The sequence below is a fragment of the Podarcis pityusensis genome (genome assembly GCF_964106645.2).
Source record: "Podarcis pityusensis genome assembly, chromosome: 16".
Taxonomy (NCBI): Eukaryota; Metazoa; Chordata; class Lepidosauria; order Squamata; family Lacertidae; genus Podarcis; species Podarcis pityusensis.
This window is the reverse complement of record NC_138041.1, coordinates 13,000,249-13,016,031: the sequence shown is the minus strand read 5'-3', so window position 1 is coordinate 13,016,031 and position 15,783 is coordinate 13,000,249. Positions and strand designations below refer to the sequence as shown.

The following is a 15,783-nucleotide window of genomic DNA, read 5'->3' as shown; positions in this document are numbered from 1 at the left end:
CACTCCATGGGCATAGGCAGTGGAGCAGCTGCCCCCCCCCAATCACATAAATAAATTAAAAAAACTTAACTAACTGACCAGTGACTTCACAAGTAGCTCGGTTCTGCCCCCCCAAACATAAATTCTCGCTACGCCCATGCTCCACTCTATGCATAATGTAATAAACTTCTATCTTGTAACCTCTTACTCACTTTTTCTCTAAACAAAAAAGTCTCAAATGTTGCAACCTTTCTTTGTCCACTCTATCCTTTTTGAGATGAGGTGACCAGAACCACATGCAATGTACTATTTTTATTTTTATTATTATTAATGTGTATATCTCCACTTTCCTCCAAATAGCTGAAGGTTACATGCATGCTTCTTCCCTCTTCCCATTTTATCCCCACAACAACCTGTGAGGTAAGTTAGGCTAACAAACATTGCAATGGTCAGAGGATCTGGTGATCTGTGTGTGTGGTGTCCAGGAGATAGATAAATTACAGTACATTAAATAACAGCAATAATAAAACAGGAGTTACAGGTCTGTCATGTGTCATTATCACAGTACAGTCAAACCTCGGTTCTTGAACCGCTCCATTGCCGAACATTTCGGCTTCCAAACGTCGAAAACCCAGAAGTAAATGCTCCGGCTTTCGAACATTCCCCAGAAGACGAACATCCGACGCAGCTTCCACTGTGCAAAAGCCTAGCTGTCGGCCAATCAGAAGCCGCGTCTTGGAACTTGGACATTTCAGAACTCGAATGTCCTTCCGGAACAGATCACATTCGAGTGCCAAAGTTTGACTGTATATGAATGGAAAGAAGTGGTAAGCATTGAAATCAGCTAAACAGTACATAAAACAACATAGCTGTTGTTTATCAACTTTCAAGGCTGTTTCTGCTCACCCCTCTTATAGTTCTGTATCTTTAAACCAGACTGGGGAGCTCTGTTTTGGCAGCAGTACACACCTGCAGGCCTCTGCCAGTAACCCAGATCTCCCCCAACATCACTGCTGCTGCCTCTGCACTCCCCCCCCCCATGAGCCAATGCCTGAGCCTTTCAAATCAAGGGACCATCATCTGTACAATAACATGCTTCTGGGAAGCCTGCAAACAGGACCTGAGTGCAACTGCACATTCTCCACTTGTGATTCCCGGCAACTGGTTTTCAGAGGCCTACAGTGGAGGTAGAACATGACCATTATGACAAGAGTTGCCTGCCTTTGGGGGCCTGTGGGCACATTTGCAAATTGGAGCTCTTATGGGCACCACAGACATACTGCAATGTATTCTGTTGGCTGCTCTTGTCGTTGCTGGTACCTCTCCTGATCTGCAGCATATGTTCAAACATGAAGATAAACCAATGCCAAAATCTTTCCGTTTCATTTTAGGCTGCTAAAAGCACAGGAGCAGGATTTATTTTAAAAATTAAACATTTGCAATTGAGTTTCTATGTGTGTCATTCAATAATGAAAGCGGAAAAGCTCACAGAGATAAAGGAACAATTGTTATCTTACCTACCATTCCTGCTTATCGGCCTCAAGATTACAAAGGTGTTTGTATTACGGATTAGAAGTATATTTAGAACTCTTAAATTAAAGACACATTTATTTATATATTTAGTGCTCTTTTGATTCTGATGTGGAACCATAATCAGGAATGGAAAGGAAAATGTTCACACAGTTTTCTCAAACTAACAGCAAGTAGAAGCTTTTGTTGATTAAACTGGAACCGATACTTCACACAAACCCCCATCACCTTGATAACGCCAAGGTTGCAGGTTCAATCCCCATAAGGGACAGTTGTTGCAGGGGGTTGGACTAGATGAACTTCAGGGTCCCCCTTCCAACTCTATCATGCTATTACAATATTTGAATACAGTACTGCTATTCATGCAGTGACGACTTTCAGATTAGACTACTGTAATCTGCAATCTGCCCAGTGTGGGGCTGCCCTACAATAATCTGCTTGCAAATAAGTCTCAGTGAACTCCGTTTCTGAGTAAACATGAAAGCAGAAGTGCTGCCAATGAACTATGGCCCTTTCCCTTGAGGAGCATAGGAACATAGGTAACTATCTTACACTGAGTCAGGTCATTGGCTCACTATCATCTATACCAGAGCTTTCCAAACTTTTCATATTGGTGACACACGTTTTAGATGTGCATTATTTTGCAACACAGTAATTCAGTTTTACTAGCAAACCGGAGGTTAAACTCCTTTCCAGCCCCAGGAGAATGGGGAGTGCTCGTGGGACACACCTACACACTGCAGCCAAAAAGCTAACGTGTCATGTCAGTTTGGAAAGCTCTGATCTACACCATTGTTTCTCAAACTTGTTTCCCCAGATGTTGTCGGACTACAATTACCATCATCCCCAGCTAGCAGGACTAGTGGTCAGGGATGATGAGAATTGTAGTCGGACAAGTTTGGAACCCAAGTTTGAGAAACGCTGGTCTACACTGACTGGCAGCGGCTCTCCAAGATTTTGTGCAGGGAATGTTCTCTGCCACTGAACTATGGCCCTTCCTTATAGGTAAGCCATCTTATACTGAGCCAGGTCACAAGGTGTGACTGACCTACTGCCCTTTCCCAATTCCAAATTTCAGGAATACTTAATGCATCCCTACTGCCATTTGGAAAGAGATTTTTCAGGAGGAGGCGGAGAAAGCGTCCCTTCAGAGCTGTTTTCCCCCTTTTCCTAAAGGTTCGAAACACGACTCAAAAAAGCAGATTCTTAAAAACACAAAAGCGCCCGCCCGCGTTTCTTGGCCGTTTATTCAGGCTCCTATGGCTACTGCGCACGCGTAAGTGCCGGTCTTACCCGCGCGCGCGCTCACACGCAAACGTAATAAACGGACTTGGAAAGCTCGCGAGAATGGGGAGGGGGCGTGATGCGCAAGTTCAGTGACCAGCCTCAAAAACCGCCTATTTTCTCTCACACTCAAAAAAAATCCGCCGCCCCCTCCCCGCCGCTTCTAATACCAACGTAAGGGATGAGCAGAAATACTCTGCGGGAGGAGGCAGGAGGCACAATATACTGTATCGTATACAGTATTCTTCCTTCCAGACTTCTCACTGCGCCTGCGCCGGAGAGCAACCTCCCAGACCCGCCCCCCCCGGAGTACGCCTGCGCGGCGCTCCGGCCCGCCGCCCAGTTGCCGCGCCTGCGCAGTCTGCCCTGATCGCCTCGTTCTTGTCAGTCAGCGCCTGTCTGTTGAGAGGGGCGGTCGCTTATAACCAAGGTCCTCGTCGCTGGTTTCTTTTCCCCCCCCCCGTAGCTTTCGCCGCTGCCGCCATCGACGAAATGGCTGAGCCCGCCACCCAGTCCCCGTATATTTCTTCCTCTGCTGGGGGTGGCTCCTCGGAGCCAGGAGGCCGAGACCTCAAGGGGGCAGGTTCCCCCCAGCCTTGCGCTGGTGAGTGTGGGGGGTGGGGTGGGCAGGGGAAAAGAACAGCTGGTGGGGGGGAGGGGGCTTGGCGTAGGGAAGTGCCGGGTGGTTTGTGGGCACGAGGAAGGAGGAAGGGGTGGGCGGAGGCGGTGTAGCAAAAACTTAAAACCCTGAAAGGCACCAGGATTCCCTGAGACGCTTAAATCATTGCATTTCCGAATCCTGTTTTCTTCTTATTAAGACCAACTCAGGTAAATCGGCTCTTACAGGGAGTCCTTTGCCTGGAATGAAAAAAGAAAAGAAAGCAAAATAGACTTTATTGTCATAAAACATGCAGGCAGGGCTAAAGTACTGACTTTCATGAATGCCTTTTTTTTTAGTAAGTCTGAAATATGGTAGACAAGATTTAGCATTCACAGAACCAGGGTGTGTGTTTCTCTATATAAGCATATACATATTTATATATATAAAGTAACTGCTATTAGGAGAGCATTCAGTAAGGATAACATCCCTTTATTGACATCAAAATTTGCCTTTAATTTTTTGCAGCTGCTGTTAGGACTAATGCATATTTCCATTGATAATATGTGGGTGTTTTGCATAGAAGGCTTCCAAAGGTTAACTCATTTTCATTCAATATGTGTGTGTGTGTGTTAAAAGGAGGGATACAAAGATGACCAGCCTATATGACAGGAGGTGGGGCTTTGGGGTGGAAGAGCAGTGTTGGAAAAACATATTTCACTAGAACCAAATAACATTTGTCAAGCCAAGAGTTCGCATTGTGTCATATAGATTTGTGGGTTACACTGATCCCTTCATTGGGCCTGATTAAAGTATAATTATAAGGTGGGAAATGGTTGGGGTTTGGGGGGGGGGGATCCTACTGCTGACTGACTATAACTGCATAGGAAACACTTTTCTTCCCTCTTTTTTAAAATATTTATCTCCCTTTAAAATTTAGCCTGAGAGAGTAAGAGTACTGTGTTACAGAGCAGCTTGCATATTGTATTGTGAACATATGGTGATCCTGCTAAAGGTATTTGATGGTCCCTGCAGAAGAATCAGTGAGTAGAAGATGAAGCATGGAGCTGAAATAGAACTCCAAAGTGGGCTACACTTAAGGAGAGAAAGGGTGTGTCTGAAAGGTTTAAGAGGAACTGTTCTGGAATAAAATGCCATTTTGGATTATGTCCATTGGGAACGTGTAACGCAGAGAGGTGCACCAAATACAAAATGTGTTGTGGCTAATGTGAGGTTAATGAAGATTGCTATGCAAACAGGACTGTGTGGGAAATATGGTAGGATGGGGTGGAAGGCAAGCAAGACTGTGGGTGTGGTGTTGGTGCTATGGACAATCCTTAGGAGACTAAGGCATAACACCAGAGTGTTACGCTGGTTGGTAATGGGGTGTTGGGAGTTGTATAATAATTGTATGTCCTTTGTGGTATGTAGTTGTGTATAGGGGTGTGACTGAAGGAGAACTGAATATAATAGTCTTTTGTACATAATGGTGGTATTCCTCCCACCATTCAGCAACCTGCTGCTTCCTAATCCACCATTTCATACGCCTTGCAGCCTTACCAGGCATGATGCAATGGCAAGGTTTGGATTTCAGACTCTGGGGAGGCCATTCCCTGATACTGGCGGTGATTCTGAATGGGATAAGGAAAGCTTGGGTTTTAAGGGCACTTTTTCGTAGCAAACTGGGGAACAGATACACTTACGGTTGGCTGAATGTTGCTTTTGTACCTTTTCAGTGCATTTCCAAATGTGGTCGCTTGCTAAGCACTTGAAAAACACCAGCTGGGCTAGAGGCTGAGAAGGGAGTGGTGTCTCAACTGGAAGGTGGGGAGAGGGAAGCTTCTGTCTGCTGTATGTTTGTCAGATTAGACTCCAAAATGTCTCTCATAGCTCCAAGAATTGAGCAACCTTTTCTATCTGCTTTGGGGAGGGCTTGCTGGGGTTTTTCTGGATCTAGGCTAGTTGCTTCCTTAATCTGCCCCCTCCCCTTTCCTCAAGCAGGTGATCGAACTGAAGGGGGGTGCATTGCCTTTTCCCTTTACAGTTGCTCTGTCATCGTCTTGACCAAGGTCTCTTGTTGTATTGCTGGCTCCCACTTGAAGCAGGAAAGCAGTCTTAATTATTTTAAAACCTTACCTGAGAAAAAAATCCCTGTAACCTTGGGTTTTTTTGTGGGTGGGGGACATTTGGAGGTGTACATTTAATTATTTGTCTTTGAGAAGGCAGCTTTGACGACAGATCTTCCCTTTCGTGATGGCTTTAGGCAACTGGAGAGGGGGCAGGGAGGCACCCCAGAAAACATTTTGCAATATGTACCGCTCCTCTCCTCCCTCTCCTAATAAGCTTCAGAGGGCTGGGATGTAAATGGTTCTTATCTTCTAAGGCAGCTTTCAGATAGAGGTGGGAATGCTCATTTAAAAAACCACCACCACAACAAACTGCACTGCAGATGCTTCACTGAGGGTGGAAAACACAGGCCCAAGTGACAATGCTTTAAAAGGGCTGAGTCTTGCAATGCACCCCATCTAACAATAGCTCTGCCTCATCAAGTGGCCCAGCTGGGGGTTAGCTGACTTTTAAAAAAACAACAAAAAAACCACCCCTTTGTGGATTTTGTTTTGAAATTCCTGACCACGCTCCTTCCCTTGCATGGGCATATTAGTAGTGTCTGGTATGCGGCAGTTCTTGTAGTGCCAACATTTCAGTCAAGATGCCGTCTTTCTCTGTATATATTCTCTGTATATTTTTACGTCTCTAATCTGTCAAGTCTTGTCTTGAGATGTCTGAATTGTGGCTGCTTGCTCAGGAAAGAGCAGTTTCTTTCATGCACAGTCTTCCTTGTAGAGTCAAGGTCAAATGGCAGCTATATTGCATGCAGTAGTCCATTGTCTTGTGACTGACCAGTAGGCAAACACGTATGATGTATGACTTAATGCCAGATGGGGAAGGGATGTTGTTGATCCTTGCCAACCATATAACTGTTTCCTTGTCCGTGGTCTGATCTTTGTGCCCCTCAAGTTTAACAGTTCCTCAGAGGCCGCTCCTGCAAACCCAAACCAGCTGTCTTGAGAATCAGGCCCTTTCACCACCAGTCCTTCTCCAGATCAGTGAGCATCAGTCTCCATCATGGAAGCTGAGCCTTTTTGAGTACAGATGAGGCTCCAGGCATAAGGCTGTAAGGTGCTCAAGATATGTATGAGATTCAAGGTCACCTCATTTAAGACAGAGCAAGGTGTGGACTTCATCTCCTTCCGTACACATGCCCAGCTCCCCCACAGATGCAGAGTAGTGCTATCTGCATTGTCTTACAGGATTCAGGCTTAACATGTCAAAGAAGAAGAATGTTAACTATATGTACATGTGAATGTGTATCTCTCTGTGTAGTCTTTGTGCCTTATCAGCCGGACACGCAGCAGATGCTCTTGTACCACAATGGATGGGCAGCACTTTGAACACACACAAAGCCCTATAAATGATAGGTGGTATTATTGCTGAGGACTCGCAAGTTCCAATGTACTTGAACCAGAGGTCAGCTTCTTACACCTCTCTGCAGAGCCATTTTAACCAGTTAATTGTAACTTTAAAATTCAACAATCAAAACTATTCAATTGTGACTGTGTTAACGGTGCCCCAGCATGTGTTCCACAGAAATGTTGTGCAAGACCTAACTGAGGAAAGGCCATAGCTCGGTGTCAGAGCACCTGCTCTGCATGCAGAAGGCACCAGATTCAATCCCTGGCATCTCCAGGGAGAGCTGGAAAAGAGCTGTCTCCGAAACCTGGGAGAGCTGCTGCCAGGTCGGTGTACACAATACTGACCAATGATATAAGGCCTATGTTCCTAATTTTGAGCTGGGCATAGAAACTGACATCTTGTGAACTGTTTAAGAGAGCTAGTTTCTAACCCTGTAAATATGGAGTTGATGGGTGTGTCATCAATGCTTTCACCAAGTTGTGTGTGCAAGGGTGCATGTACACATGTGGGGGAGGACTCTGGGTGACCAGGAACATGCCTCAGTACCATAAGCAGTGCTTCTTCATGACTAGCAGAAGCAGGGCAAAGTATTCTAAATAAGAATCTGTTTGCATCTGTTTACGACGCACAAATTAGCCACCAGGCCTCCATTTTGGCCTGTGGCTCGTGGTTCTTTCACTGTCATGTGGACACAAGAACTGGGCACATCTTTTAGCTTGACAATACATCAGCCTTGTATTTAAGCAGAACCAGAAATTGCACCCAGGTGAGTGAGTGGGCGAGTGGAGGAGGGATAAAGCACATTGTCCCTCTTCTGGGCCCAGCATAGAAATGGGACACTTTGTTTCTCTTTTGCCAGGCATCAGCAGGCTAGGATTATTTTTTTTGTAAAACATTTTTTAGCAGGCTAGTAACTTTGTGGGCTTTATTTTACAACATTGCAAACCATAATGGAGTAGTTTTGATGCAGTGAAGAAAAGGAAACACTATTTCCTGTACCTCTTCCTAAAGCCATTTTCTGCCTCTCAATATTGAAGAGGATGGCTAATTTATAATCACTAGCAAGAGAATTGCAGATCCAAATTGGTTGAATTATGGTCTTCCATCTTTTCTTTTAGAAAAAGGCATCTTAAGGAATTTAATAGACTTAACTGACTAAAAGAACTGGGCTCTTCAGACATTCCTCTGCTGAGTCACTATGACAGGGTACAATACCCTCTCCCTCAGAATGGGATAGCATGGTCCTACCTTGCAGGAGGGCTGAGATCTCCTCTCATTAAGTTGGGTTACCATATTTCAAAAAGTAAAAACCAGGACACCCCGAATGTTGAGCTTTTTCGATTGACTTGCCTGAGATCCAGGACAAAGCGCTCTCACTATCTCAGAATTGTGAGGGTGGTGAGCTGAGTTAACAGAACCTGTTCTTGAAACCTTGGACTTGCTTTCCAAAATATTGAGGTGACTGCTTGGCATCCAGGGTCATGGCTGTGTATGGTTCTGCTGTTGTACTTGTCTTGTGCAGCAGCATTTACTCTTGCCCATGATTTGTTTGTGTGTTTAATTCATATCTCACCTTTCTTCCATGGGCTCAAGGTGAGTGCCTGGCCTAAGGTTGCCCAGTGATTTCAAGGCTGAGTGGGGATTTGAATCTTGGTCTCTCAGGTCCCAATCTGATACCTCTCTGCCCTGCAAGAAAATTGTATTTAGAATGTTGGGTTAAAACCCTAATGTGGATCATGGCACCCCTTCCCTGTTGGATCAGTACTTCTTCTTTTGCCTTCCTGCAATGATACATTTTGTTGTATTCCAGCTCCCATCATACCTGACTGGAAGGTATGCTGGCTATGACTGTTGGGGGTTGGAGTGCAACAGCAACTGGAGGGCATCGGGTTGGGGAATTGTGCACTAATGCATTAAAAAAAGTAGTCTTGCAGGTGCTGCATTGCAGAATCAATTGCAAAAAAAAGCCTGGGATTCTTTTGCTGTTGTGGAGCCAGAGCCCCAAAGGATGTTGCAAGAGAAAAATAAATGCATCCATTTACTCTTTGAGATGCATTTGGCTGGGCTAAGATGCAATCAGAGAGCTGCATCCATTCTCCTTCATAACTAATAATAATAATAAATTATGCAGCACACTTGCTTTGCATTTGGGATAGTTATGAATAAGATATTGATCTCTGTGTGTGCGTTCTGGTGAACAATTAGAATATTTGAATAGTTACCCATTTCAAGGCAATTTGATCCTGGGACACTGTTGTACTTGAATCTTTTCCCCCCCAGCCTTGGATTGCAAACTTAGTGGACCTCATTAGGAGAGATATTATGGTTTCAGAGGTCTGGGTCCAATGTAGCCAAGCCACGGATAGGCCCTTGTGAGCAAACGGTGGACCCCTTGGCTCTGTCTTCTTCCCTTGCACTCTCCACTTGCCTTCTTTCCTTCTTGCTTTGAGTCAACCATAGTTTGCTTCCAGAACTGGAATTAGAAAGCACAATTTGAACTCATATTCCAGATTTTGGTTGCTCAAAGCAAGGGAGGGAGGGGATTTCGGCGGGTGAGTGGAGGAGGGAGAACGAAAGCCCAAAGTCTGTACACGGCTTGGCTGTGATATTTAAACTGGCCCATTGTCTTGAGTCTTTCATTGGGACACTGACCTGCCTCAAACAGAATTATTTGGTGGCTTGGAGGCTGCATCTGCCCATGGCAGTAGAATGAGGAACTAACATATGCTGTTTCTTAGAGATAGCCAAGTGATGCCCTTCTGGTGTTGGTGCACTTCAACTCATATCATCCTTGACCATTGGCAACGCTTGCTGGGGCTGATGGGAGTTGGAGTCCAACAACCATGCAGTTGGCTTCCTGCTCCATGTTAATCCCGAATGGAGACATGCCACTTTTCCTTTTTAAAATAATCAACAGAGGAGAACATGGGGGGGGAATGATCCCCGCCTGCAGCGCTTTTGTCGATCCATCCTACCGCCTTATTCTGCTCCATTTGTAGAGCAGTCCTGAGATGCAGTTTGTTGAGAACCTTAATTTAAAAAGCATTTGTCTAGCTGAAATTATGGGACTAAATCATCATTTTTTGAAAGCTCCAGGTAGCTCATGAGTCAGTTTATAAATTTTTTAATGTTTTAGGGTGAGGTGATGATTCATGGTGTGATTCTGGGCTAAGAGATGCTACTTCTTGGAAAAGCAGGCCAGTGAAACTGGAAGTGTTGGTCCCAGTCATATTTTAATTGGGGGTTGATATGGACCATCTCTGGTTTGGAGTTGATGCAATACATGTGTCATGAAGCTCTTAAACATGATGACACAATGGCCCAGACTTTGCTGCATGGCAGTTAGGCAGCTGGTAACTTGGGATCAGCCCACCATGTGAAAAACCTTGGCTTGATGTTGTGTTTGTATGGACTCTTAGGAAAACTAAATTCGAGACTGGTTAGAAATACTGGACTCCAAGCAGCTCCGTTAGATGCCTGACACTCCTAGCCAGAAGTCTGGGTACTGTCCCTCAAGCAATTAGGAAATGTCCCTTGTTTGGATGCATTTCCTCTTACGCAAGGCAGCTTAATTGTGTTTTCCACTGAACAGAAGCAAAGTTGACAACCTGCTTTTCCCATCTCTCTCTCTCTCTTTTTCTCTGCATTGGGAATACACTGTGCTTCTGCACAAAGGCAGCTCTAGGCAGCCATCCAGCTTTGTCCCAGCAACACACACCCACACCAGCCATCATAACATGCAGCTCTTTCCTGTGATCCACCCCTTATGTGCAGGCTGCTGTTGCTTCAGCTGGGATGGCCTTAATGCTTCTTTTTTTTACAGAACAGGTCTCTGGTGCTCATGAAACAGACATGGTGCAATCCCATCTCACAGCATCTTTTCCCACCACATTAAAGCAACTTGGAAGGGCGGTTTTGATAGGAGAAGCGACGTTGGGGAGATGGAGCGCTCTTGTACTCTTTTCCAACACGCATGAGCTGCTGTTGTGTCAGCTAGGAAGTGGAAGAAGGCAGGTCTAAGACTAGTACCTGTCTTTCTCCCTCTTCCTCCCCACCCAAAGCATGTCCAGTGTAATTTTTAGGAGAGTAAAAGAAAGGGTTTTTTTAAAAAAAGAAAAAAGTGAGAGACAGTGCTCAGATCAAAATCTGAGCTGCTTCTCTGTAGCTTTTCAAGCTTTGTTTCTGTTTTTTAAAAAGAAAAGCTACAATCACGCTTCTTAATGAAGTGATCCCCAGTGGTATACCTGGGAGTGGTACTTCTAAAGGTCATCATTACTCAGTCTTCAATTGATGTGAAATGAAGGGAGGGAGGTGGTGTGGTATACGTTCCATGATGTGAATCTGTACCAACCACAAACTTCCTACGGCCAGGCCTCTAGCCAGGAATGTTGCAGTGAAATGGGGTGGGGAAGTATCAGTGCAGCACAGCTGGAAACTAAATATAGGTAGCCTGTTATGCTTATAGCTGTGCATTTGTATAAACAGTAAATTCCAGGTGCTTCTTAGTTACCCCAAGGACTCGACACCCATTGGCCAGAACGCTGGTGGGTGGGAACAGGGCGGCTTCTTACTGAGCATTTGGGTAGAATTCTGCCTGCAGGGTCCCCCCCCCCCAACAAAAGAACTAGAGACTGCTTTAAAATTAAAGCTGAATGTTCAGGGAGGAGATGTAAAATTTTCCTAATTTCATCAAGCAGAGAAGATTCTGTGGGTAGCGGAGAAGACTTCTGCCACATTGATGGCCTCTGAAAGAATAGGTGTAGATTTCTCTGACATTATTATATTGGTGGCAGCCTTGTCATAAGACTACATGAATCTTACCACCAACATGTGATTGATTTGCCTTATTTACACATTTATATGCAACCTATTTACTGCCTCCATCACATCCTCAAGTAGCTGTCCAGCAGAGCTGTTCTGTGTTGTGCAGGCTTTGCTGACACCCTCAGAGGCCTGCTATGACTTTCTGCTGCCCACTTGTGAGGATCATGAGAGGCCTTGCATGACTCACCAGCAGATCCAGAGCCACCATTTATTTGAAGACCAGTGGTTTAAGGATTCTTGTTTATAACCCAGCTTTGTTGTTTAGATAGCGCCTACAGCTGGGCCTTGGGGTATGTCTTCTCTCATGTGAATCTCCTCCAGTTCTGAGTGATGCTGTGGTAAAAGTACAGACTCATATGGATGGCAGATCAGCTTCCACAAGAAGCAAGGCTTCCTCAGTTGTGGCTCCAGTGTGTCATGGTCATTTGTTATGGTTGTCCTGTCATTTTCCCCCCAGTGGAAGGTGAAGGCATTTCTCTTTTTGCCATTCCTTTGGGGAGCTATGTCCGTTGAGAGTGTTCTGCTACAGTGCTTATTTTCCTTAATTTTGTTTTACTTTCAATTAAGTGGTATTACATTATTATTACTACTACATCTAAGGGATATTTTTTTTTTCTGCCTCAAAAAAAAAAGAAAAAACAATTGTGGGGGGGAATCAATTGCATTGTGGTCCTAAGATTGTCCTATGACTGTCTTGTTTGTTAACTTGAACTCTGCAAGTAGCAAATGTTTCTTAAACCAGAAAAACAAGTTAGAAGATTCTGGAGGAAAATAAATATGTGAAAACGAAACAAAAGTAAGCTGGGGGGGAGTGTAAATTGGTGAGGGGAGAGTTAGTGGCCAAGAATGTGATTTGTGATGCCCCAGCCACAAATATCCTAGATGTACCTTGACAAGCTATTTTTTCAGCTTCCTCACTGGCTCTATCTACATTGAGGATTTAATCATGGTCTACTTGGTGGAGATTGTAAAGACTACTGAGATGACGTAAGAAGCAATTTGAACGCTAATGATATAAATGCTGGACTTGATAGCTGTACAAAGGCTAACTACTGCCCACTAGTAGTAATTTGCACTTTTAATGAAGATTCAACCTTTTTTTAGGAGGTTAATATCTTTGCACTTGATGACAGTCAATAAATCTTAAAATGGTTTTCAGACCATTTTGTGGTCTTTAAACACAGCCCTGGACAATCAGAAAAACTGACCATATGTTTTGGGAATGGCGTTAAAGCTTGGAGTAGCTTGTGCTTTTTAAGCTTACTACATTGGCCTGTGCTCGGATTATTTAAATGTTTTATTAGATGCTTTAGATCTTTGTAGTTCTTTTGGGGGGGCCCCTCCGCTGGGTAGAAAGACAATGGTACAAATATGAAAGAATGATAAGGAATATGTCTGTAACTTGACCTGTTTTGCCTTGTGCTGTTCTCTGTCAGGGTCTATCTTGTCATAGGTAGAAAAATGCTTTGTTGTTCATTGTTTTGGTGTTGTTTTTTTTAAAAAAACCGATATTGTTTCCATGGTTTTTCAGCACAGTTGCTTTTTCTCAATGCAAATCCCAGCTTGGGATCCGCTCAGGCTACCTCAGAAAGGCCTCCACAAAGAACCATCTAGAACTCTGCAATTACGCTCTGGCTGTGCACGCAAGCCTCTTGCAAGGTCTGATAAATCAAAATAAAGATTCCTTTGAAAGCTTAATCCTGTGGGCAAATGACACTAAATAGCCCTATTGGCAGAACAGCTGGGAACGGAGGAGTGATTGATAAGGGGGGGCCAGGGGCTTTTCATTCATTTATTCTACCAGTGCATCTCTTCCCCCACCCCGAGTCTTGTTCTCTCCTGCACAACATCGGGCTGTAGCTAGGGAATGCATTTGCCAGTTGCTTCACAATGCACCTCTTTTAAAAGAGGGAGACCCCTGGTGCAAATTGTAACTTGTCATCTATGGTCTGCATAGAGCTGCTGTTCATTGTTGCTAAATAAGCTCCGGTGTTGAAATTTTCCCCTTGCGGAGGGGTGTTTGGGCAGGGATAAGCATGAGAAGCAACTGGCGAGAGCCTCCTCCCTTTCTTTTTTCCCCTAAGGAAATATTGCCAATACCAGTTCCCAGCCTGGCATGTCAGGTTTTCAAGCTTGTTCTCTCTCTTTTCTGTACAGTTACTCTGGAAAATATGAGTCATCTACCAAGGTCTGTGATAGAGTGGATAAACTGGTTTTGTCATGTACAGTTTCCAGGCCATAGTTCTAGCCTTAAGCAGACTGCAGAATGTGAGATTCCTTAGGTATGGGTTGGACACAATCCTTTTTGGCAATTCCACACTGAACCTCAAGTTTCATGTACCGTAGTCCATGAGAGACAATCACTTCTCAAAGATGTGTGTTAGAAACCGCACTTTCAGATACTTTGGGATGCATCCGATTAAACCCTACTCAGAGTAAACCAGTTGAAATCAATGAACTTGTTATTGATGATCATTGATTTCAACGGCTTCTTTGGATACAACCCTTGTAACACTTATCCTTGTTGGCCATAGATTATATTTATTAAAACGTATGTAGCCTGCCTTTCAGGAAAAATCTTACAACAGCTAATGTAATTAGTAAAAAAAAATTATAATACAAAAATCATATGTCCTGTAAAAATTTGTTGCAGCAGCTAATTATAGTGTGTGCTAAAACTACAAATTGAAACAGTTTTGGTAGGAGAAAACCTTTGAGGGGGGAGCAGCCATGCCCAGGCACCTGGAAACCATTAAAGAAGGCGCAAGACCCCTGCCCCCTCTCTATAGCTCCCAGTTTGCAGTTAGAAGGGCGGGAAGTGCCACACAATGCAGAAACAGGTGTGTTCGTGAGTGTCTGTGTCCATGTTCCAAGCCAGCTTGGAGGAGCTGGAGTGTGGAAGACGGAGGCTTGCTTTGACTGGCTGCATTTGTCAGCTGTCCCATGCATGTATGTGTGCCTCCTTCTCCCTGTTCCAGCTCTGAGCTCAAGGACAAAGGGAAGCTCATATTGCCAAATCAAATCCCTTGCTCCCTCTGAACCTTTGGCTGGGGGAGCAGGTGGGAATCCTCTGCCCCACTGGCAGTGAGGTTGCGAGGAAGCCTGGGGCTCATCACACTTGCCCAAGGGCTATCTGAATGCATGCCTTGGCAAGTAAAATTGTGGAGCTCAACCATGGTTTGGATGCTAAGGTATGGTTAGTACAGACCAACCTTCCCCAACCTGGTGCCCCACAGATGTTCTGAACTCACCAGCTCCCATCAGTCCAGCCAACATGGCCAATGGCTAGGGTTAATAAGAGTTGGGAGTTCAGAACATCTGGAGGGCACTAGGTTGGGGAAGGCAGATGTGAATCATGGCTTGGCATAAAGAACTCTAATACGTAAACATTTCTGTCTTTCCCAGCAAGAAGGGGATGTTGGGCTTGGGCAACGGAGCTGTTTTCTGGTTAGATGCTGGCTGTGAATGGAGGTGTGAGAAACACAGAAAGCAAAATGACAGCAAAGGGTGTGACGTGATTAGAGAGAGAAGAATCAGCAATAAGTGAGGGATGCGTTTTGAGGCTCTTGACTGCAGATTCTGGTAGCATAACTGATAGTATGTTTTGATATGTATTGTGTGTTTTAGAAAGAGTTTGAGTAAGGGTTCAGACGGGTTTCAGTGGCTTGGCAAAATTCCTCTACCTATTTTTATAAGGAAGTTGAATTCATTTCTTACTAACATTGCATTGAAAGCCAGTGCAGGAAAGCTGGCACGGCGAAGCTAATTTTGTCATTCCTGCTGCATCCAGGTACTCAACTTCGGGAGCTGCAGGAAATGATCTAGTAACCAGACTCTGACAGGGGCCACATTGGCTGCCCAAAATGGGGTTGACTAGTTTTCTCTCTCTAAAGTCTCATTTAAGCAGTTGCCAAAAGCCTTCCAATTACCCTGAAGTGTAGCTAGTTGCTTGTTACATACCTGTTCTTTTCCTAGCATTTCAAGCAAGAAAAAGAAAAATCAGAAGGAAAAAAGTGTGTTGTAGGTATTGTCGTGTGATGAGGTTATCCTTTTCCCTTCTTAAGCAGATGGATAATATCCTTCAGTTTGGCTTT

General features: G+C 44.5%; 1 protein-coding gene and 1 long non-coding RNA gene across 2 annotated transcripts in view; one reads left to right on the top strand and one right to left on the bottom strand.

Annotated features, from left to right (window-relative positions):
• Positions 1–283: 283 nt before the first annotated feature.
• Positions 284–2,756, bottom strand: LOC308465642. The gene is made up of 2 exons (XR_013980524.1): positions 2,558–2,756; positions 284–783 (listed from the first exon to the last, which is right to left on the bottom strand). It is a non-coding gene; the product is annotated as an uncharacterized lncRNA (long non-coding RNA).
• A 380-nt stretch (positions 2,757–3,136) lies between these two features.
• The window catches only part of RTN3 (reticulon 3), a 38,997-nt gene continuing 26,350 nt past the window's right edge, over positions 3,137–15,783 (top strand). The window contains exon 1 of the mRNA XM_080985685.1: positions 3,137–3,397. Coding sequence (XP_080841811.1) covers positions 3,286–3,397 — 112 coding nt within the window. The 5' untranslated portion in view covers positions 3,137–3,285. The remainder of the gene's footprint in view (positions 3,398–15,783) is intronic.